The following is a 24,959-nucleotide window of genomic DNA, read 5'->3' as shown; positions in this document are numbered from 1 at the left end:
TCCTCCATCCCTGATTCCATTGTCATAAGAACATAAGAGCCCTGCTAGATCACAGCAGTGGTCCATCTAGTCCAGCATTCTGTCTCACAGACCTGTGACCAAGTTGAAGTTAAAAGAGTCCAATAAAGTGGAGGAGGGGGCGGTAATTCCAGTATGAGGGCACTTTTTGAGCTATGAAGATACAACATCCTAATTTTTGCTACAGTGCTGAGGCTCAGGGCAAGAAGGAAGAAGAAGTGGTTTTTTATACCCCACTTTTTTCTACTTTAAGGAGTCTCAAAGCGGCTTACTATACTTTCCTCTCCCCACAACAGGCATCTTGTGAGGTAGATGGGGCTGAGAGAGTTCTGAGAGAACTGTGACTGGACCAAGGTCACCCAACTGGCTTCATGTGGAGGAGTGGGGAATCAAACCCAGTTCTCCAGATTAGAGTCTGTCCTTCTCTCTTTTTTTAATTAAAATTTTATTGGATTTTATAATACAAATTTCCCATATTAACAAACAACAATAATGGTAACATGTAACATGTAATTCTAAATCCTAACTAGATGTTGTTGTAATTTCTTATATACGTTATAAACGACCAGATAACGGAAATTTTTTCGACTTCCCCATCACCTCCGTCCGCCTCTTAATAAAGTATTCTAACCCATCGTGATTGGTCTGATCTTCTTATATCTCAGTTAAGTTTCATATAACATATTCTATAAGTATAATTAATTGTAATTCTTGATATTAATAGTATCGTTTAGATCAGATTAAAAGGTAGTCTTCCATTTTCCCCAGTCCTAATTCGTATTGACAATATTTCATCCAAGCCTCCCATTCCCCCATAAATCGTGCATTGTCTTTTTGATTTAAAATGGCTGTAAGTTTTGCCATTTCCACCAGTTCAAACATTTTCAAAATCCAGATTAGAGTCTGTCCTTCTCAACCACTATACCAAGAAGGATAGAGTCCTAGAGCTCAGCAGCTGATGCTTTTGAATTGCTATTGATGGAAGAGGGACCCCCCCCCACACACACACACCATTTTCTCTCAGGTTCCTGACTTCTAACTAAATTGAGGATGTTTTAAAAAATCAGTCAGACTGATGCATAGGATATTTCGTTCTTGATTTGTATTAGCAAGTCAGTGAAAGTTACCTGTCTTGGATGAAACCACTGCAAGAGGTTTGGCAGTTAGCCCAAAAGGAAAAATTGACGACTCTAGTTCCTATTATAAAGGGACTTGCAGTCATTCAGAATTATACAGATAGACAGCTGAAATGTGTTAATTGCTGGTATGGAAACTCTCAGTGGAGACATGTTGCAAATCATCTATTTTCCATTTGGTGAAAGGAGAAAATAATACAACACTGGCCCCATTTGACTCAATCAGCCAGCATGCTCAATGGAATGTTCTGAACCAAAACCTGTCAGGAGAAGTGCTCGCTCATTGTGCGCTTCATCTGTATCACCCTGACATTTGATTAAGTCGCTGAAAATTCAGCTGCCAGTGTCATTTTGATTGAATCTAAAAGCCCTTCACTTTCTCTCTGCTTCCACCCTCCCCCCTCTCTCTCAATATGGAAGTTGGCTTCCCAGCATTTTAGTTGGAAGCCCAGTACCAAATACAGCAACACTTCTGCATCGGAGGGTGGACTCCATGGTATTATACCCCACTGAGGTCCCTCTCCCCAATCTCCACTCCCAAATTTCCCAGCCTGGAGTTAGTAACCCTAGTTAAAAACCCTGTTCTGCTAGGAAAATCACTGGGTAACTTTTGGCAAGCCACAGTCACTTACCCTAATCTGAATAATTTTTGAAAGTTTCTGTTTAAAGGTCCTTGAAACAAATGTCCTTAACTTCTGTTGTTGCCTTTGCTAGGGACCTCAGTCTGATTTTGAACATGGACGGAGTAATTTTGAACACGTTATTCAGTAATGTAACCAAATGCCTTAGATTTGGTATTTGGAAATTTTGTTGATTATTAGCCTTTGAGTGTCTGCTTTAGACTTTAGGTCATGGGATGGGATCATTGCCTAGATCTATTTCATAGGTATCTCCATGCATAGGGTTGCCAACTGCCAGGTAGTTATAAATAGTGCTGTGAATAGTGTTGATGAAGCCCTCAAGCGAAACGTGAACACAATCCGGAGTCCACGTACCCATGAACCTCCCCTCTGCACCATGGTTGTTTGATATTTATGTATGGATTCCTCAATATACACATTGGTTCCATTAATAAGATCACTTCTATGGACAACTGAGTTCCTTCAGCGGTTCCTATTGCACACGATCTAACTGCCAGTTACTGCACATGAGCAGCATTGCTGGTATTGGAATTGCTTCTATCACCTCTACTGCACATGATCAACCCCTGCAACTGTTGGAGTTCTATCCTAGAAAGGCCTTCTCCTTTGTGCTTGCCATCTTTGGGAATAGACCTTTGGGGTTTCTATGAGCCATTGACTGTTTGAATTTTTGTAACCATTAAGACTATTTGGATATGTTTCCACTTACCTTTTGGTTTTGACCTCTTTATACATCCATGGTACAGTTGTATTTTGTGTATATGATGTGCAAGTCCTTTGACTATTGAACATTGGTTGTATATATATATTGTATTTTGAAATTGGAGCTTGTGCTGGTCTTCTTGTTTGTTACTGCCAGGTAGTAGCAGGAGATGTCCTGCTAATTCAACTGATCTTCAGCCGATAGAGGTCAGATCACCTGGAGAAAAATGGCTGCTTTGGCAATTGGACGCTATGGCGCTGAAGTCCCCTCCCCAAACCCCGCCCTCCTCAGGCTCCGCCCCAAAAATCTCCCATCAGTGGCGAAGAGGGACCTGGCAACCCCATCCATGCACATTCAGGATACTATAGACTTTTTAATAATTATTATAATAATAAAATCTAGATTTTGAGGCTTTGGCTTTCTATTTGTTCATGAAGAAATCTTGTTAAAATCCACAGGACTTCCTCTTGAGTCAGTGCTGTTAGAATGTCAGCCCCGCTACCTGAGGAGAAGGCAATTGTGTATGAGAGTATGCCTAACATGCATAGTTAAAATGTATTGAAAGCAAAACCCAAAAGCTCTGAAGCTATAACTTGAAAGTGGATCAACAAATGGGCAGTTATTATGAAGCAGCCACGTTTCCTGGGATTTGGAGGCACTTAGCTTTTTGGCTGATACCCAAGGAAGCCAATTATTTCCCACTGATAATATACTCTAGAGTGTAATTTTCTTCATGCAGGTATATATACTTGGAAAAAAATATTTTTAGTGAGCTTAGTTGTTGCCCAGAATATTTAGTATGCTGATTTGAAAATGTGAACCATCTGTAGGTGAAAGGCTTGTATAAATAAAGTTTCTGCATGAAAATGTCTTGTGTGTATATACAAGTAGTTTACAATACTTTCTATTCAGAAGAAAAATCTTCCATTGCAATAAGATCTTGACATGGTATTCAAATCCACATTTTTAGATGTATAAAACTTTCGGGTAACTCGGGTGCCTAACTGCTTCAATGTTTAAACTTCTGATTAAAACTTAATACTTATCCCTGCTAATAAGAACTTCCCTCGTTTTTGGCTAACAGGGACACAGGCACTTAGTGAAAACCTGTGGTTGGTTTGTTATTCAGTAGAAAAGAACAATTTATTTTTATGCTTTAAGTTTACTGAAGTACATAATGCTATGTTACAGAGCAGAATGTTGTTGGCACACAGAGTTTTTACTCCAGCGATTTATTAAGAACGCTTTTGGATTAAAATAACAATTTTGTAGAATGAATTTTTATTTCATCTTCTGGTATTTTAACTTGAATGACCGGCAAATACATAGAACCCACTTTATGATACCTGAGATGTTTCATTGTTCTACAGTTCCATTGTTCTGCACATAAACAATCATAACCTACAGAGATTATTAAACTCTACAATATCTCAGCTTCCAATCTAAAATTGCGCAGACACTTCAGAGTAAACACAGAATTCCCAGTTGTCATAGGATTTCCTGTTGATTTAAAAATCAAGGAACAGATCCAACCAGTTGGATCCATGGACTTCCTTTTGTTAAGTGAGGAATCTTCCTCTAAAGGAAGGCCATCAGAGGAACTCAATACTTTGCTGAAGGAAGCCCTTGGGTCCAGCCCAGTGTGGCCAAAAGATGTAAGTGAGCAAAGTTAACCTCTATAATCTACTGTGATTCACCCAGTGAGCCAATTATATCCATACCCAAGATATTTTGTTTACTGTGAATGGATTGACAATTGTGCCCCAGACCGCCTTGCAAAGTTACAAATATGGCTGAAGTAGATCTCTCAGGCAGCACTTCTGCCGAGCCTCCCACAGTAAGTGATGGTGGAGACATTCCCACACTTGAAATCAAATATCTTTTGCAACATCAGAGAGAATATTTGAGTGCCACTCTTAAAAATCAGTGCATTTAACAGAGCCAGATGTAATCAATCCAGGGACTAGAAATTTGATACCACATGGAATCATTCACCACTACTGGATGATATCTATTTATTTAGTTAATTTCTTAGCCACCTCTCTAGAAAACTGCTTGAGGTGGTTTACACCACAAAATAAAATCACAAAAAGAAAAATAAACAGCACAAAAAGAAAAGTGTAGTCATCTTATGTTTAATGTGAGTCTAATTAATGTTACATTAAGTTATAGATTGTATTGTCATGTTATTTTAGAATCCCCATTTTTAAGATTTGAAAAGAAGTCATATTAAAGGCATGACAATTGAAAAAGCCTATGTAATTTCCAATCAATATTTTCCTCTGACGTTTCTCATCCCCATTATCATATTTAACAACAACAATTCATATATTGCTTTCAATGTTCCCAATGCTTCCTATAAGGAGAGCCAGTGTGGTGTAGTGGTTAATGTGTCAGACTAGGATCTGAGAAACCCAGGTTCGAATCCCCACTCTGGCATGGAAACTTGCTGGGTGACCTTGGGCCAGTCACACACTCTCAGCCTCAATCAAGTATTTGGATGGGAGACTTCCAAGGAATACCAGGGGCATGACGTGCAGGCAGTGGCCAACCACCTCTGAGCGGCTCTTACCCTGAACACCCTACAGGATCGCCATAAATTAGCTGGGACTTGACAGCAAAAAAAAGGGGGGGAAGAGAAGAAGGTTTATTATAATGAGAGTCTTTTCCTTGTATGGCCATGGCCCAGATTCCTGCCCATACAAAGGCTGCCCATTCTCATCTTTGAAAGAAAGCAGGCCAGTTTTCTCTTTGTTAGGACACTCTCTCCTATTTACAGTCAATTCATATGAGACTTGTGCTGTTTATATGGCACAGTGAATTTTCAAATAGCATTATATATATTTAGTGTTCCAGCAATCCCAGATATTACCCTGGAAATTCTTTCATCCTTATATAAAAATTCCAGTGTTTTTATGAAACCAACTATACATGTTCATCCGTGACGTTCCAGTATGCTCTTGCAATCTTGCATACTTTCAAAATTGTTGCTCCTTTCCCCCTGAAAAAAAGCTGCATATTGCCAGATCATCTTAAACACCACAAATTCCAAGTTCTGTCATTGTTGTGAGCTGTGTGCAAATTCACACGGGCATCAGTACATCTGGTCTATTCATGAGCATTTACAAGCAGAAAAAAAACTGGTTTAAATTGCTTTCTGTGATGGCCTTGGCTGGCATTTGTTGAATCTGTCTAATCCGTCGTATCCTGCCCTTGTTCCCTGGATCTCAGGACACAGTGCATGACTCTCCTGTCCTCCATTGTACCCTCACAACTCTGTATGATAGGTTAGACTAACTAGCCTAACAGTGCCATCCTAAGAAGAGTTACCCCTTCTGAGTCTATTGAAGGCTTAGAAGGGTTAACTCTGTTTAGCCTGGGTTTCATGGTGGCTTTCATTTTTTACTCAGACATGTTACTCTGGCATGGGTGGCTCTGACCAGTCTGAAAAGCCCACTGAATACTATAGCTGGACTCCTCAACAACATGGTACAAGTAAGCTCTCCTTCCTTGGAGGTTTTTAAGAAGAGGTTAGATGGCCATCTGTCAGCAATGCTGATTCTGTGACCTTAGGCAGATGATGAGAGGGAGGGCATCTTGGCCATCTTCTGGTCACTGTGGGGGTGGGGAGGTAGTTGTGAATTTCCTGCACTGTGCAGGGGGTTGGACTAGATGACCCTGGTGGTCCCTTCCAACTCTATGATTCTATGATTCTAAGTTCTCTTCCTTAATTCTGTTTCTCTGCATTAGGGCAAGGAGGAAACACCAGACTGGTGTGTAGCAATGAACCTAGGATTAGATAGTACATGTGGGATGTTGTCAGGCTCTTGCTTCTAGCTGTTCTAATATGAGCAATGATTATTAGGAAAATGATGCCTTTGGTTGCTTAGTTAAGGAATGAATTGATTTAAGTGCAAAAGTGCAAAACAATCCAGATGCAGTGTATTTAAACCATCTAGGTGGCAACCTTAATCTGTTCTTGTTTACTGTCTAATTTAAAGAAAACGACCAAACAGGGAGTGATGCAATTAGATCTGTATCCTATGATGAATTCTTTTAATTTATGCTCAGCATGATTCTTTTAAAACCTATTCCCCACTTTTAAAAAAATCAAAACAGGAGTTTCGTCAGCTTGGTACAATAAAAGCAACTTAAGTGCCTTATGCAAATCAGATCTTGAAGTTTATTGCAGCTCCAGAGAATGCACAAGGATTCCTTTCATTCCAAAATTGTTTTGACTTGCAGTCCTGAGTTTCCCAAAAAAAAAAAAAACAACAGAAGAATATTGGCCATTAAAAAAACAACAAACAAATGAAATAAAATTGCCCTAAGATTATAGGTCCTGACCCAAATGCCCCACTCTAGCTTGATCTCCTGGCTAGTACTTAGATGGGAGACTACCAAGGAATACCAGAAGAATGCAGAAGGCGGCAATGGCAAAACACCTCTGTTAGTCTCTTGCCTTGAAAATCCCACTGGCTTGTTATAAATCAGCTATGACTTGGTGGCACTTTACACAGACAAAAGATTATAGGTGAACCCAATATTCCATTTCAAACTATTTATTGAGATTTTTAATGCATACAAAACAGCAAATCCAAGTCCATAAAGTGTGGATGCAATGATGGATGACAAAGAAGAAATATTTGATATGGAAATGGAATGGGAAGATGCAGGCTAGGAGGCCATACATAGAGACAAAGAGCAAAGAGTGAGGATATTACCTTTCAGCACACAGATTTTCAAAATGTTATCCACATGTAAAATGCATCGGAATTGCCCATTGGTCCCTTAGTGAGTCTTCAACCTAAAAGGCGGTTTGAAACTCCAGCAATGCCGCCTTTGTAAACATATCCCCAAATGGCAGCTGCTCCTATATGTTTATAATTTAATTCATTTACAGCCTTACGGGCGGAATCTCAGATTATACCCATATGGGTACATGGTGATATGTATCTTGTTTCTGCAAGCCATCTAGAAACTGCTCTTATCTTAGAAAATTAGAAGAATCCTGCTGAATCAGATTGATGTAGCCAAAATCTTGTTTCCAGTGGTGGCTAAACAGAAACCTAGAAACAAGGATGAAAGCAAATAGCCATCTCATGTTATTTTACCCTGTTGTAGCTAGTACTCAGAGGATACCTTCTCTGAATATGAAGGTATCTGCCGTGAAATTTCTAATCCCATAAGAAAACACTGAAACGAGTGGCCACCATCACATCCTTTGGCAGAGAACCATGAATTAATTGTGGGATAGTACTTCCTGTTGTCTGTTCTGAATCTAGTGACTCTTAACTTCATCGGGTAACCCTGAGATACCACTGAGTGAAAGAGGAAGGTTTTTTTTAAAAAAATGGTCTCATTATGGTATTGCATGATAAAAGCCAAAGTGTAGGTATTCAGTGAATCACTCCCATTGGTAGAAACTTATTAAAAGTTATAATCAGTTGTATTGATTTAAAGTTGATTTAATCATTTTATAATGGTAACTAATTGTTGTTGTGAATAATATAAGAACCAAATCCATCTATGTATAAAGTGTGTGTGTGTTAAGTGCCATTAAGTGCCACTTCCGACTCATGGTGACCCTATGAATCAATGTCCTCCAAAACATTCTATCTTTAACAGCCTTGCTCAGTCTTGCAAGTCGTTAAAAAATATTGTGCTAAATTTTCTCACATCAATAAGCAATACATAGCAATAAGCAGTACATAACATAGAAAAAGTATTTCATCTATCACTTATCATACATCCAATTTAGTTTTAAAGATAAAAATGAAGACAAAGAATCAAACCCATACTCTTAAAATCTATTACCTAGACTGCTACTAATGATATATTCAGATTTAAGTTTATGCCTGCTGCTCTCTAACTTGTTTTTCTGTCAATCTGTTATTCAGATATATCTTGAAATATTTTCTTTTACCCAACCCTTTGGTTTATTTCTATTCCAATGGTCACTAAACGGGAGCCATGTTTCCACAAAGGACTCCTGGACCTTAGTTTTCCTTTCACAAATGCTATGATCTTAACCATCAATACCACATGCCATACTTTACAAGCCCATTCATCTGCGTCCGGCAGGCTTGGCTGTTTCCAAGCCTGCTCTTGACCATATTTGACCAATCAAATGACCCAAGCCTACTTTCTGCTTTGTGACCTGCTTAAATGGCAGGTGCCTGCATGGGCCAGTGGCAGGGCCTCTGTTGTAAGGATGTTAGACCCGTATTGCCAGCAGGTGCCTCAGCACGTATGTCCTCCATCAGGGTATTAAGAGAGTGCAGCAATTGCCATCCTGGCTCAATGGTTTTGTTGCCAAACTGCAAGCTCATCAAGCAGGTTCCACTTCTTTCCAAAGTGTCCCCTTTTTAATATCTGGAAAGCATTGCTATTTAAATAGAAGTGGGCTTTGCAAATGAAAATGTGTGCATTTCTTTTTGATAGGAGGTGACAGATTAATTTGTTACTGCCAACTTCAGATCAATTGCTTGGGTACCTGAAATGAAGCCTGGACTGAAAGTGGACGCGAGGCCTTGAAAAATGGGGGAAAGAACGGTCCTACAAATTTATCTTTCTACACTAACTCTTCTACCAGCAGCTACTGTGTGCTGATGGTGTTTCCTAATATTATCCAAAAGGCATTGAGTTCCGTATCTATTTCTTTATCAAAGTGCTTTTGATTTATTCACAGTGAAGCCTCTGAAAGATAACGTGCCCTTATTTCTCTGTCTGCTGAGTCTTTAGGTTGTTAAGGGTAATGGTTAAAATAGCATTTTCTATTTTCTCTCTAGCATTTGTTGACACTTGAAACATCGTATACGCTGATATTCATTCTGGGAATGAATGGGTTCCTGGGGGGAAAAAACACTTTTCACCTCATTTATCTACCTGGCCCGTGAACGCACTAGCAACTTACCTCGCAATTTCAACGTGTCCAGAACACAAGAATCCAACTCGACTTTAAATTTTGGTTCCCACCCCGCTGCCTTTCTTTGCTGCATGTGATAAGCCGGGATCAATGGGCTCCCACACATGCCCAGGCGGTCCAGCGTCCCTTGGTCCAGCGTCCCTTAGGGAGGCGGGAGGAGTGGGGTGGTGGGCTGGCAGCAGGAAGTGGATTCAACACTGATTGCATGTTCCCACTGTAAGGCTCCCAGTGAGGAAGACGCTTCATTTTTTTACTTCGCCGTATAAGCGGATCCTCTTACCGTGGAGAAATTGCGCTCTGATGATGCTTCGGAGATCCTTCGAACAGAATAAGTGGGAACATGCAAGGAAAGCCCGCAGAAGTTGGCGCCGCAAACGCCCAATGCGGACTTGGCCCTGTTACTCTGCACTCCTGAGGTGCAACTGTAGTCTTTCCTGCAAAGATTTATGCATTCACAAGCTGTTTGAATGAATTTGGTGTGTCACAAGATATGGCTGGGACAATATAAGCAGCTGTAATGTATGGTGTTGGTGGCAGTGTTGCCAAGCATAGGTGTAACCTAAGGAAGGGAATGGATACTCCCGGCCTAACAAGAGAGAGATTTGTGTCTTATCATGTTCAATGGAGGAAGATGGGGAAGCAAACAAGGCTCTAAGTGGGGTGGTGGGAATAGCTTGACTGGAAACGTGCATGAGACAAATGAAGAATAGAGGGAAAATTAAATATACAAATCTCTTTTTATTCTTTCTTTCGTAGTGCGACTTCATGACAGCATATCAGAAGAAGGTTTCCATTACTTAGTCTTTGATTTGTAAGTATACATGCTAAATATATTTTGAACAATCACGTCACACTAGTCTATTTTAAGGGATAATATGCAAAAGAGAGAGAGAGAGAGAAAAGAAAAAAGACATAAGGTGTATACCGATTTTGTGCACTCCAATATTGGACTTAAGAAAAATATTTCATAGTATTATTAATCCACAATGACCTGCCTTCCATCAAGAAATTCTGAAAACTTTATTTCCACTGATTCCTCCCTCCTGCTGGAACCCACTCAAACCCGCCTCAGAGTTTTCTGCCTGTGTCAGCAATCCCTAAGGAAGAGCACAGGGGAGGCCTGTAGTTGGGGGAGAATAGGTGGAAATTACCAGTACTCATAAAAATTTTTAAGTGCCTTAAATCTTCAGAAATGTGGTTGAATAAAGGCTAGTGTGGCACTGAATGAGTAAATTCTATTTACATATTGAGATCTGCTCTGACTGTTCAAATCTTTCCTGACCGTAGAGTGATTATGGGGTTTTGGCCAAGACACAATGGGTTGGATCCAATTACTCCTTTCTGGTAAGTGTTCCTCTCTCAGAAGCAGCCATTGAAGTATTCTGTGGTTCGTGAAAACTTATGCTGCTCTAAAAGCTTGGCTTTTTTTTAAGGTATCACAAGAGTACTGTTTGCTTTTTCTCCAATCGAGAAAGATTTACTGGAAAGGAGTCATTCAGTCCATTTCATTAGCTGTATTCCAACACTGTGAACAAACTCCAGTTTGTTTGTGATGAGAATAATCCAGGGAATCCATGAATATCATGCACATCTTCCTCTCCTTGTACATGATGTTGAAATTTAAGACTTCTTGGTTTGAAAGAAACCACAGATGGTTGTGACATTCAAACTGATCACTTTAATAAATTGTTATTTCTTGCCTCCCCTCTGGGATTTTAAACTATGGTTTAGAATCCCAATTTGAAACTAAGAAAAAAATGATTAATTTGCCCCAATTTGAATGTCATCTTTCAATTTAGGAAGTCTTCAATCTCTGCTCTTCATGTAAGAGGAAGCAGATGGGACAGAGCCTGAGATTTCCTGGTTTACTTTCATCAAGCAAACAAACCAGAGTTCCTTGTTGATGCCTGAACACAGCCATTTTTTCAACCTCAGTTGTCTAATTGTAATGACAATAAACTTCCTCACTAGGATTTTCTTAGAATGAAAGAAATATAGACTTACACATCATAGTAGTTCTGTTGTGTGTGTGCGTGCGTGCAGTCAAGTCACAGGGGACTTATAGCGACCCCAAACAGCTTTCAAAGCAAGAGAAGTTCAGAGGTGGTTTGCCATTGCCTGCCTCTATGTGGGCTGAGAGAGTTCTGAGAGAACCATGACTGGCCCAAGATCACCCTTCAGGCTTCATGTGGAGGAGTGGGCAACAAACCTGGTTCTCCAGATTAGAGTCCGCCACTCTTAACCACTACACTATGCTGGCGCACCAGTAAAAGACATTAAATGCTCTTGAATCAGGATATCTGTGAGATTGCTTTATGGTTATCAAAGAAGACCTTGTTATGGGTGGCCTTGCCTTTAGAGATTCAGTTAACGGTGAGTGGAGATAAGGCCTTCTCAATGGTGATTCTGCGCTCCACAAGTTTTGTGTTTGACCTCCTTTCTCTTACCTTTTTGGTGTAAGGCTGAATGAGCTTTTGCTTAGGTGGGCAGAGAATTAAATTATTATGATTTTTTTGTTATTTTGTCCCAGTTGCAAAGTGATAATTGTAGGGGGGGGGAGTAATTTTTTTTTAAAACTCTGTGTTTTTAGTTGTGTTAGCTGCCTGCATCACTGTGACATATTTAAAATGTTTTATGGATCAGGTTCAGCAGAATTACAAAATGACTCAAGGAGGAATAGGAGATTGTTGCTGTATTGCAGCTTAATTGTCTAAATTCAGGAAAAGGGTAAGAACATCAATAAAAGTTAGAAGAGAGCACAGAAATATTTCATGGTACCTAATCTATATTTATGAAGCATTGCTATACCAGCATCTTATTTACTGACACACCATACATAGAGAGAAAAAGGTCATTGGTAAATGTAAAAACATGCAGTTCCAGAAAGTCTCAAGGCTGCCGGTTTTCCCAATTATAACCCACAACAAAAACTATTTTTATAACAACAGTGGGTTTTTGCTGGTGGAGCTCTGTTCTGTTTGCTTAAAACAGTATTGAATAAAATGTTAAGGTCATGAATGTGGGTTTCTAGTTGCCTAAAAATTGCTTCATTTATATCTTCTAGGACCAACTCAACTTCAAAATGTTATTTTTGAAAAATGGCACCACACTTCGGAAAACCAATTTTAGAGTGATCAGTTTTAGTAAACAGATTGATTCAGTTCTAAAGAATGTTGTTGCTTTTCTGTGTGAGTGTATAGTTACACATTTTAGTTAAGAAAACTACTTTCATAATAAAACATTAAAGTACCAAAAAGAAGAAATTATGCCTTCTCTGTGTGTGTAAAGGCTCATATATAACTTTTAAAGCAAAACTGTCATAAAATTCCTGTTTACTCTGGGAAATTGTCAGAGTAGCTGTAACAGAACTTTTCCTCGTACTGCCATTGCATGTTAAATATCAAAGCTTATGGTTGACAGTGGAAAGTATATCCACCCCACTGTCTCCAGAAGGGGTCACTCAAAAACAGAAACTGCAATTGATAGTAGGAAGGCTCCCAATGCCCAAGGAGCTGATGGGTTTCCTTCAGAATAGTGTAAGTTCTTTAACAGATCACCCCCTTCCTTAAAAAAAGGAGTGGGATATCAGAGAAGTTAACAAACTGCTAAGTTCAGTGTACAAGGCCAATATACTTGTTCTTCTAAGCTCAGAGAAAGATCCTGTATTTGGTTCAAGTGATATGCTGACCAATTCTTCCTCAAGCCATTCATCCAAAAGTAAGATTCTTCCTGGGAAGATTGGACTGTGATCACTTCTGACACATTATCAATTTAGTATTGGCAGTAGAGAGAGGAAAGTATTCCCTTTTGGCCCTCTCACTTGATCCTGAAAAGTGCACCGGTTGAATTAATTCGAATTGGTTGTTCATCGTAGTCCTAAAGCTTAATTCTCTTAAGTTTATTGATTGGGTGAAAGCCATGTATTTTAGACCTGTGACTAAAGTAATAGAGATGAGGTTCTGTCAGGGCCAAACTAGATGTTATGACTTTTAATTAGTCCGGTCTGGGTTCCCTGCAATCACACAGGATTTCATGCATTTCCAAAATGTGGCCAGTAATGCCTACAGGGATGGTTATGGCTTGGGGAAATGGTGGTGGGGAGGCAGGACCTCCTCTGCCCCCCATGCCTCTACCCTGAGCAAAATTGAGCCCCTGTTGCTCTTTAAAAGGCAGTTCCCTGCAGTTCCTATGTGACTCTGGGGAAGATGAATTGGATCCGAGTTCATTAAAAGTAATAATGTCTAGTTTGAAACTCAAAGCCTTTCAGTTTAGAGCAGTATATTCAACAGTGGTGTCCTTTATCCTTTATGTCATTTGTGTTTGAGCTGCCAGTTCGTGCCATTGTGAAATATGAGGACAAAATGAATATATGTAGACATTAACACACTAATGGTAGGTAGAACTGGCCTCCAGAGTCCAGGTCTCCCACCCATTATTTAGAACACTTCCCAGCTGCTCCATGGCACATCTGCCCTTTACATTTTAAAGGAATTTTCCCCTGATGGGATTAGACCTGGCCTCCTAGGTCTTCTGTATCTTTCAATTTAATCTCTTGCATTCCATCTAGTTTGTGTGTGTTTACTGCCTGGAGGGAAACTTCATTTCTGTCTCTCTCCAGTGTTCTCCAGTGTGTCTAAAGGGCAAGCAGGCTGCCTAATCCTTGGGGGCAGGGAAGAGACAGGGTAAAGCTTGAGTGTTTGCTTCTATTGTCTCCCATTACTGCAATCCTGTTTGGCAGGTAGTACATGGATTTCCCCCCCCCTTTTGTGCCCACCCCTCAATGCATGTCAGGTGGCTAGTGCTGCTCTCTGTCGTGGATGCCATAGTCCTCCGTTTCTGTGGACCTATCTAGCCTGCCTGCCCGTAGATGCAAGCAAAGTGTTTCCGCTGCCTGCCTGGCCTGTTCACAAACAGCACAAAACAAAATATGTCAGCAACCTGGACCCGTCATTGTACGGAATCAGAGAGCTCTCCTAAAGCTGTTGTTACAGTGCAGTGATGGGTGGAAAGAGGGCACATGAGCATAAAAATGTCAGATGGGATTATTCAGTTCAGTGGGAGAGCTTCCTGTTAAAAAACGTTTTTTTAAAAAAGAAATGGCAAGGATCATTGATGTCTCGGTTAAACTAACAAGTATGTACTTGTTTTTGCATCTTTTATCACCACTCGAAGATGCCAACTAAGCCTACAGCGTCAGCAAACAAATTTAAATTAAAAGTCGTAGCGATCCTGTTTCCCCTCTTTTTTCTTTTTTTATTTAAAAAAAATCAGGATATCTCTAGCAGTAAAGTGGCCATTCTAATAAAACTGTGATTCGGATAAAGTGTTACATCAAAGAAGGTTTTGAGTTCATTGCTTATTAAAGTAATGGGTAAAATAACGCCAAGTTCCTTGAAGCCTGCCTTGAATAGATATCAACTTTTTAATGATATCATTGCATCACTTCATAATTTCATGGTTTGATGTAGAATTAAAATATAACCTCTGACTATGACAAATGTAGTGATCAATGGACGAGGGTCAAGATGGGGGGAAACAAACATACAAGCTACGCCCCCTGCCTCCCTTCAGTATTTAGCCCTGCCGATGGTCCTCATAAGCCATATGCCCCAGCTGTTTTCCTACAAGGGGTTGTGCAAATTATTGGTACTGAATGTGTACCAATATGGAGGAAAGTAAGGAGGCATCTGTCTACAGCATCTACCCTCTTCCTGCTTGTTCTCACTATACTTGGGGGGGGGGGAGAGAAGGGGAAGCACCCTGGCAGTTCTGAGATCACCCCAACAGAGATTCCCACAGAAAGAGGGTATCGACTGACATAGAGGATGATGGACCCAGAATCATATTGATGCAATTGGATAATTCCTTTCACAAATAAAGCTCCTCCTGGCCAGTGAAATCTTTGTATGCATCCTGTGACAAAATAAAATGCTCAACAGCCTGCTCTTGTTACAGACTGGAGTTGCTTCCCCCTTAATTACAGAGAGGAATTTTCAAGAATGTGTTTGTGCTTTTCCATTTGGATCTTCACAAAGCAGAGAGACCAGTTAGACCTAAGTATTTCCTCAGGGACAGAAAACCTGGGCACACAGTGCCTCCATGCACTCAGTCAGTGCATGCAGAGTGGGCGCAGGTAACAGCTCACTGGTCCTACCCCCCCTCGTGAGCAAGTCCCTATGTGCAGAGAAAGTGTACATTTTCACCCTCTCTCCCTATGATCAGGAACATTTGGAAAGCAGCACCCCCAATTCTGGTGAGGGACTATACCCACGTAGATTTTTATTTACAGTTCACATGCAAATGAGCTGATGATCACACAGAGGCAGTGCCACCATCTCTTGTGCCCAGTCTCTCCTACGCATTGAGGCATCACATGCAGAGGACTAAAAGTTCTGCCCTACCCTCCAAATGGACAGAATCCATACCTCCTTTGTGTGGTTCCCCATGGCCATTTGAATCGGGTTCCCCTGGAGGAGTTTGAGAGCATGCACTGCTTCCCTAGAGGGTGGGCCAGGGTTCTTTTGGATCCTGGCACCACCATAGGTATAAGGGAAGTTTTAAAGCAGTTAGTGAGGAACCTGCTCTGATCTGGATGGCCCAGGCTAGCTTAATCTTATCAGATCTCGGAAGCTAAGCAAGGTCAGCCCGGATTGATATTTGGATGGGGGACCACCAAGGAAGTCCAGGGTTGCGGAACAGAGGCAGGCAATGGGAAACTGTCTCTGAACATCTTTTGCCTTGAAAACCCTATGGGGTCGCCATAAGTCAGCTTCAACTTGACAGCACTTTCCACCATTACCAGTGAGGAACTTTCTGCTTGGCTGGAAAATTACCTCAGCTAATGAGTTTAGTAGACTCTGACACAGCCAGGCATCTGTCAAGAGCCTCTGGTTGACAGAAGGGATTATCTGATCAAAATAAGTGGTGAGACTAGACCAGAAAGCAGGCAACCAGCAGGATAGATATATGGGCAAGCTGATGGCACACAATCATGGTATTCCTTCCCAGGGTGAACTCAGAGCTTTGCTAATTACTAAGATGGCCCAGGCTAGCCTGATCTTGTCAGATCTCAGGAGCTAAGCAGGGTCAGCCCTGGTTAGTATTTGCATTGGAGACCACCAAGGAATACCAGGGCTGCTGTGCAGAGGAAGGCACTGGCAAACCACCTCTGTTAGTCTCTTGCCATGGAAACCCCAAAAAGGGGTCGCCATAAGTCGGCTGCATCTTGAAGGCACAAGCTGGTATTGAGTGACCTGAAGCTCCCTGTTTTTGTTTTGTTTTCACTTTGAAACACTTTGGATTTTACCCCAAGATTCAAGTATCAAATGGGCATCAGGAAACACCTGCAGATGCCACATTGGGGATCTTTGGATTTGATCTTATGACAAGAACATTCTTCAGGACAGTGTTACTAAGGGCTCCTTCAGACTTAATGGCTGCATTCAGGAATTTCCATTTGAAGGCAAGCCAGGAAGCCCTCGGGATCTTTAATTCCTTCTCCTTCCCTCCCCCATTCGTGTCTCAATCTCAGCTCTGTGCACAAGGAAAGTAGCGGACAGACATGAATTCAAGGACATCTTGGCTTGTTCTTGTCTGGCTATAATCTATGTTATAAATACATGCCCCCCAAAAATCACATTTTACATGTCAAAATGTCTTGCATGTGCAACCAATGTGCATGGATCCCCTGTGACATCTGGTATCAGGCAGATCTACACCCCAAAGGACTGTGACTACGGACTACGCTGAATTGTGCTTGCCATTGCGTAATATGGGAAGCAGCTCTTCTTGTGATTGAATCCTTATAAAACGTTGGCAGCTTTTTTAAGGGTGCTCGCATATGTCTTTCATTTGTTTTCTCCTGACTTGAAATGCTTTCTATCATTAACAGAGTTACTGGAGGTGAACTGTTTGAGGACATTGTTGCAAGGGAGTATTACAGTGAAGCAGATGCAAGGTAGGTGCCAGATTTCGAAGCTGTTAATTGGCATGAGTTTTTTTTAAAAAAAACTTTTCTTTGTGAAGTTGTTGTTTACGTAGTAGTGCAGTATTTGGCACCTGAATTTGGCACAAAGCAGCAACTTACCTGTTCATTTTGATCTTGTCCTTTCTCCAAGGAGCTCAGGATAGTGTATGAGAGCTGGCATAGTGTAGCAGATAGAATGTTGGACTAGGATCCTGGGAGACCCAGGTTCAAGTCCCCACTTCTACCATGGAAGCTCGTTGGGTGACTTTGAGCCCATTACAAATCTCAGGCTGAGCTACTGCACAGGGTTGATGTTAGAAAATGGAAGAGGGGAGAATGATGTTCTGAGCTGTTTTGGAGGATAAGTGGGATATAAAAGAATAAATAAATGCAAATGCACTCTGGGAGCAATCCTAAGCAGGTTTACTAGGAAGTAGGTCCCGTTTTATTCAGTGGGGCTTACGTCTGGGAAAGTGTTGTTAGGATTGGAACCTCTGATGGCTACACAGTGGTGGCTCATTGAAATTTAGAAAACAGTTTTAGTTTTACGAATAACAGCTCCAAGTTTTATTTTGGGCAAATCCAAATTTAAATATGACAAGCGGGGGCCCGTAAGGAAATCACAGGGGGTGGAGAGTTGCTGCCCCCTCTTGCTCACCCCCTCTCTCTGAGAGGGACTGGGCAGCAAGTAGGGAAATAAGCCACATTCTCCCAGCCACTGCTTCTTGTTCCCCTGCTCACTTAGGCAAATGAAGCCAAAAGCAGTAGCACCACCGTCTTCCTCTCCACCTTTTCCCAGCCACTGTTGCTGTCCCTGGCAGCTATGGAAGGAAGATGAAAGCTACAATCCCACTTCCTCATGCCTTTTCGTCCATCCAGCTTCAGTGTCCATCCAACATTTTTGACAATCCAAACTTGTCTACCTTCTATTCCTGCCCATCCAGGTTCTTCCTCTTTTTCATCAGCCCATTACGTCTGCTTGCAACAGCATCATGAAAACTGTTTCTTTTATGATATCTGTACCTATGCAGACAAAACGTCCGTAGTTTGAGTTTTTTCCGCCCTCCATTTTTTACTATTTTTAGATTTCCCCCCACAAACCTGGGGGGTTGTCCACATTTGTAAAGAAATCTCTCTTCTCTCTACATGGCCTTGATCCACAGATTTAAGTATCCACGGGGCCATGTTGAGAATTAGATGTATTGACAAGCCCGGCAGCCACAAGGACTTGTGGGGAGGACGCATTTCCCACTCCCGCACTTTTTACTGTTTCCTTTTCCTAAACGTCCAAATAGCCTGTCCCCTTTTCCTGCTTTTTTTTTTCCTACCCTCAGACAGCCTACCTTTATCTGCCTCCCCTGTTTTCAGCGTTCCTTCCTTTCCTTCCTTGGTAGCCTCTACCCTGGAAAACTACAGTTCAGTAGTATGGCACCTGTCACTAGGTTGGGCCTGGTTGCAAGGTGAGGAACCAGCAAGGACTTGTGGGAGGGGTACCTCATTTACCCTTGTATCCACCATCCCTCACTATTTCTGCCCCTCACCTTCAGCTATATTTATTATTTATTTCCTTCACTTATACCCCACCTTTCTCCACAATAAGGACCCATAACAGTGTACATCATTCTCCTGTACATCGTTTTATCCTGTAAAGTACATTAGATTGAGAGTGTGTGACTGGCACAAGGTCACCCAGTGAGCACCATGCCAAAATGGGAATTTGAACCTGGGTCTCCCAGATCCTAGTTTGAAACTCTAAACGTTACACTACACTGGCTTTTGTGGGGTGGCTGCTTTTGAACAGTAGCAAGCAGCCAGTCCAGGGTGAGTTATGGAACTTGCATGGTAGCAGGTTACCTGGTGGTTGCTGCCAGGCCTGACCCTGATAGGTCCTCCCTGAAAGGCCAAAAACAGCCTGGAAAAGGCCCTGTTCCACCCCCCTAGCAATGTTCACTGAGGGCATTCATTCCTTAAAGCTACAGGTGCTGCTTCTGTCATATTCAGGGGTTTTAACCCCCACCCCCAATGTTTTGTTTTTAAGATTTCAGATTTTTTTTTGCAAACCTGGGGCTTTTCTCATGTTTGTAGAAAGATCTGTCTTGTTTGTCCATGATCCCAGCCTCTGGTGGGGCTATATTAAGAATTAGATATATTGGTATGCAGCTCCACAGGAAAGCTTGCTTAGGGGTTTGCTAGACAATATTTTGTTGTTCAGAAAAGTGCACAGCTACGGAGGATCCACACATCTGTTACGGGAGATCCAAGCATCTTTTCTTCATTTAATGCATGTGTTATGAGTAAAAAACATACAGTGCTTAGTTGCTGGTAGATGTGGTTTACACACACACACACACACACACACACACACACACACACACACACACAGCTAGCCTATACACTGTAATTTAATTGAATGAAAATGTTCCATATGTGACAGCATTTTCAGATGGAGGTCACAGCTCTGATACACCATTTGCCATACAGATTGGCCTGGTAGTACGGGGAGACTTCATGAATTCCTGCTGGTCTCTTTTTACCATTTTGTAAGAGACTTCCCAACGGTTTAACATTCAAACCCAATTTTAGACCCAAAGAACTTTGCCCACCCGAAGCATATAGGCAACTAAGCCCTTTCAAAGAATATTTTGGCACCGAGGAAACCAGAAGGATCCCAGCTCTCTAAAGTCTCTCACCTTGATACTAGATGCCCCCCCACACACCCAAAAACGTTTTTTCCTCACGGAGGGTGAGGGAACTGGTTTCTGAATTTTGGTCCCAGTGCCCTTTCCAGCAAGTTAAAACAACTCCCCTATTGCTTTTTTCTGTTCACTGCTACACAGAACTGATGGTCAGAGACACTTTTTTTGCTTGACTCCCTTTGGAGGGCATTTTCGAGATCACATCCTAAAACCCATGCCCTTGAAAGACTGTACAGTGTATAAATGATGTTCCAATTCTAAAGGCTTTTCGCAGTTATTCTTGCTAGTGTTGAAAATTGCAGCCACAATCAAGGGTGTTTCCAAACAGTCTCTCTCTCTCTCTCCCCCCCCCCCCCGTCACAAAATAATTGTAAAAGTTTTTTTGTGGATTGCTGGGGTTGGGGGAGGAGAGAAATGAGCAAGGCCTGGCATACTGTTTACTACTTTTTTTTTACCTCTGTCTGGAAATCTTTCTCTACTAATATGAATTATTGGGCATTCTCATGGAGGACTTTACAGATGGAGAACAGATTGTGTGTGACCTCCGTGGCTGTAGATATGCTAAAAACATCAGAATGCTTAGGGGCCTGAAGCATGGGCTAAAATGTTCAGATGTGGGTGCATAAAAGAGAGAGCTATGGTCTGGGTGGGTATTTCTGTATTTGCCCCTGAATTCTGGTCTCTCTGTGGAGAACTGCAACTTCTCAGTTTGTAGGTATAGGGTTAGCAAATGTGTTTTCTTCAGCCAGTGTAAAAGAATAAGGTGTTTGGCCTTCTTTTTGTATGTGTCCCCTAAATGTAAAGCTGTTTCTTCTTATTATTATTATTTACAACTAACTCTTCAATGGTTTGTACTGATTTTTCCAGTTAGTTTTGCCCTATAAGAGCCTGTTTGGGGTTCAGTACTAATTTTTTTGTGCCTTTCCTTTAGGTTTTTGTGTCATTTGCACTTCTTCCTTTTTTTGTTCCGTTTGTGCAAATGTTGATTTTATATTCATGTGATTGTTCTTAAATATATTTGGGCTAATGTGAGTGGAATGGAGAATGTGTATAAAAACTGAGCATTGCACGCATGCAACCAGCATGATGGAGATGGTGCGCATACGAGCAAGGTGCACGGGGTATTGTGTACATTGTCCAATCTATATGCATAACTTCCAAGGGGGCTGCATTAATCAGTGAATAATCTCCACGGATGCAGTATGCATATTAACAACACAACATATGGTGGCTTGTTGATGGATATTCTACATATTCCCCAACTTCATGTGCACTTTGAACAGGCAATATGAAAAATATGAACCTACCTGACCAGTCATCTTTGGAGGCTCTGTTTTGGGTGGCCCCACCATCTGAGGCTAGACAGGTTGCAACCCAAGAAAGGGCCTGCTGTGTGGTGGCACCAGCATTATGGAATTACCTCCCCAGGAGATTTGTCTGTCCCTTTCTATCGTTGTCTTCACCTTTGTGTGAAGACTTTTTTGTTTTGTTTGCCATCCCCTTTCTGATTTTCATTGACCCTTCCCCCATTCATATGTTTTATGTATTTTGTTTTAATTGTTTTTTAATGGTTGTGTCTATGTATGTGTTTAATCTTGTTTTAATTGTTTGATTGTTTGCCAGCTTGGAGACCCTAAATTGGGTAGAAAGGTGGCTTAGAAATGCTTTAAATAAATAAAAAATAAAATTTAAATAAATAAAATTTGCAAAAACACCCCCATATGTGTGCATTCTATACAACATTTAATGATTATGCATAGTGTGGTTAGCTGGTTTTTATTCACATTCTACATGTATAATTTTCTCAATTAATACAAGGAACCCTACACATACCTTATTGAGCTTTCCCTTTTATCTGTGGATATATATTTTCTCCTAATATTTCTAATCTCCTGCCACTAAATGAATAGAAAGTTATCCAGAGATGAATCTGTTGAACAATGGCCCACATTATATGTTAAATGTTGTTTATTTTCAGTAGATTTTGAAACTTTCCGCATTGAGCATTGCTGTTTTCTAGTTCAGTGTATAAGTAAAACGTAGCCAAAATGTGATTTTTTTTATTTCTTATGATTTGTTTTCATTTTTTTGCATTGAATGTGATTATGTGCCTTTAAAATGTTTTTCCCTTCCAATCTGCCCTTGTATCTTTACAGTCATTGTATACAGCAGATTCTAGAAAGTGTTAATCATTGTCACCTAAATGGCATAGTTCACAGAGACCTAAAGGTCAGTATCTGGTCCCGTAGGTTGGCTAAGAAGTGTTTTGGTTTTGTTTGTTTTCTGGCTTGAGGGTCAAGGGTGGGTTGGCTGAGAAGATCCCTTGGCTATCCTTCCTCACCCTCAACGTGACAAAATGAATAATGCATGGTGCTGCTTTTCAGTTCGCTAGCATCACAGGTCTAACATACATCACCGTAAAAGACAAAATAGGCTCTGCAAGATGGGCGACCTGCCAGAGTTCGTACCACTCATCCCAAGTGGTGCGGGATGGCTTGAGGGCTATTTGCATTTTGGAAGGAGGTGGCGTTTCATTGTGCAGCCTAACTTTGGCCGTGATGTATGTCAGCCTTGAAGACCTAAAACACCACTTCTGTTCAGAGACTGTGGGTTGCAGTAGCAGAACATTCTTGGCTGCGTATCGCTCTGCTAGAGTATGCTGAACCCTCCGGTGAGCGCAAGCAAGTAATTGGTCAGCTAAATGAAACCATGAAGAGGGAATAATTTATCTTCAATGCGTTACTACTTAACGGAATTTTATCTTCGGGGTTTCTAGTGTGATAGAACTGCACACGAGGAGGAGAAGGAACGGCACAAGCTAAATTGTTTCGATTGGGTGTTTTCGGCTTTCGTTACCTAGATGCTGGTATACAAAACTGCATCTTCCCCAGAATTGGGCCCATGTTATGAAAGTGGAGTCCACATCAACCTTGCTCTCCCTTCCAGTCATTTCATGTACATCCAAGGGAGTAAAACAAAACCCTTTCATGGTGGCATCATGGCTGAGGCAGCAGCTGCTCTAGCTGAGGATTGTATCTACATTTCTGGAGGTTGTGTGCCTCACAGTCTTAGTCCTTGGCCCCGTTTTGCACTCTAACCCAGTCTCGCTGAGGGTATACAGACAGTGAGTGTACAGCTCGGAACTAACACACGCCCCCTGGTGTTTGCATGCAGTCATTGCATTCAGCAGATCCTGGAGGCTGTGCTCCACTGCCATCAGATGGGTGTAGTCCATCGGGACTTGAAGGTGAGTAATGCCATTGAGGAAGATAACCACGCTACACAGTCTCGAGACACCGTTTAGCTGCATTGATGCATGCAGAGACAGAAAGATGTCCGCTTGTTAATTTGCAGGTTGTTTGGGCAATTGTACAGTTTGCACCTAACAGAACTGTACAGCCACCCTTCTCCGGAAGACTTAGGAATGCTTTCTTTTCCTTTTCCCAGGGGCATAAATACCCCTGAAATTATGAACATGCATGACTCTCTCAAAAGCTGTAAAAGTTAAAATTTGAGCTCACGAGCTAAAAATGTAAGCCTTGGAAAGAAGGTAAAAGCCACAGGAGATGTATCTCCACTCAATCCCCCCCCCCCCAGTTCTGTTTCTTGTGTTTGTTTTGATTTGGCAGTGAGTCAAAATATGCATATCCCCCCCCCCAGGATTTGGAGATGTCGTAGGGAATAGAGGGAATGTGGCTCAGTGGAAGAGTACAGACTTGGCATGTGGAAGGTCTTAGGGTCAATCCCTGGCCACTGGTCACTCTAGCTGAAGGATCCCAGGTATCAAGTGCGAAAAACAATCCTTCTTTGTCCTGGACCCTGGAGAACCACTGCCAGTTTAAATAATAAGAAAGATGCACGGATCGTGTGATTCAGTACATGCCAAAACTGTATATAAGTATTAATGCACCCGTAACATTTTAGTTCTGCTGGCCACCCATCAACTATATACAGGTTGAGTATCCCTTATCCAGACTGCTTGTGACCAGAAGTGTTCTGTATTTTGGAATTTTTTGGAATATTTGCGTATACATAATGAGATATCTTGGGGGTGGGACCCAGTTCTAAACATTAAATTTATTTATGTTTTATATACACTTTATACACATGGCTTGAATGTAATTTTAAACAATATTACTATGTGTACATTGAACCATCAGAAAGCAAATTGGTGTGCTGCTGAGGGCCTGTGAGTAATGCCTACATAACCAGCTGAAAAAGTATTTTTCGGGTCAGTCTGGATAGCGGATGTCCGGTTAAGGGATACTCAACCGGTATGGATTTTACTGTGTCAAGAACGGCAGTGGGTCAACTTTCTGTTTTATGGGTTGGATCAAGACTAAATTTTCCACGAATGGAAGGAGAAGTGTAAGTTCTGCCGATTCTCCCATCTTGCTGCAGACTCCTGATTTGCCTTTCATGTCATTCTTGGGGATCCTTTGTTCTCCAGGAGCAGCATTTCAAGAAGATCAGTGGGCTGCAGCAGGAGAGGGAGAGGCAAAACATTCTGTTTTGCTCACACGAGTGTCTTCAGTTAGTGGGAAACATTGTCTGGATCCGAACGCTATGTATTGATTTCCTCATTCAAATATTTGAATTCTATCATCTACATGCACACAAGAGGAGCTCTAGGCATATCTGCAAATAGTTTCCTTTTATTTTCCTGCCTTTTTATCTAACTATTTCCAGGCCCAAGAAAAAAGGGAGATTTTTTTTAAAGCCCTATTTCTTAATACATGATTTCTTGCACTTTGGCAGAACCCAAAATAAACAGCAATGAATTCAGCACCGTAATGAACACTCACAAAAACATACTAGTCCTTCCAATAAGCATTTCTCCCATGAATAATGGCGGAGTCTCTGTTCTCTTC

At 41.4% G+C, this 24,959-nt stretch overlaps 1 protein-coding gene across 15 annotated transcripts in view; it reads left to right on the top strand.

Annotated features, from left to right (window-relative positions):
- Window positions 1-24,959, top strand: part of CAMK2D (calcium/calmodulin dependent protein kinase II delta) — a 164,540-nt gene that overhangs the window by 77,749 nt on the left and 61,832 nt on the right. For 8 of the 15 annotated variants that reach the window (XM_056855972.1, XM_056855964.1, XM_056855968.1 and 5 more), the window contains exons 4-6: window positions 10,183-10,237; window positions 17,318-17,383; window positions 22,245-22,317. In XM_056855972.1, coding sequence (XP_056711950.1) covers window positions 10,183-10,237; window positions 17,318-17,383; window positions 22,245-22,317 — 194 coding nt within the window. Of the gene's footprint in view, window positions 1-10,182; window positions 10,238-17,317; window positions 17,384-22,244; window positions 22,318-23,262; window positions 23,336-24,959 lie in introns of all 15 variants that reach the window. The other 7 variants (XM_056855971.1, XM_056855961.1, XM_056855970.1 and 4 more) reach the window with 1 other exon arrangement.

Source organism: Euleptes europaea, chromosome 9 (genome assembly GCF_029931775.1).
Source record: "Euleptes europaea isolate rEulEur1 chromosome 9, rEulEur1.hap1, whole genome shotgun sequence".
NCBI lineage: Eukaryota > Metazoa > Chordata > Lepidosauria > Squamata > Sphaerodactylidae > Euleptes > Euleptes europaea.
The sequence above is the reverse complement of the archived record's forward strand: the minus strand, read 5'-3'. Positions and strand labels throughout refer to the sequence as shown.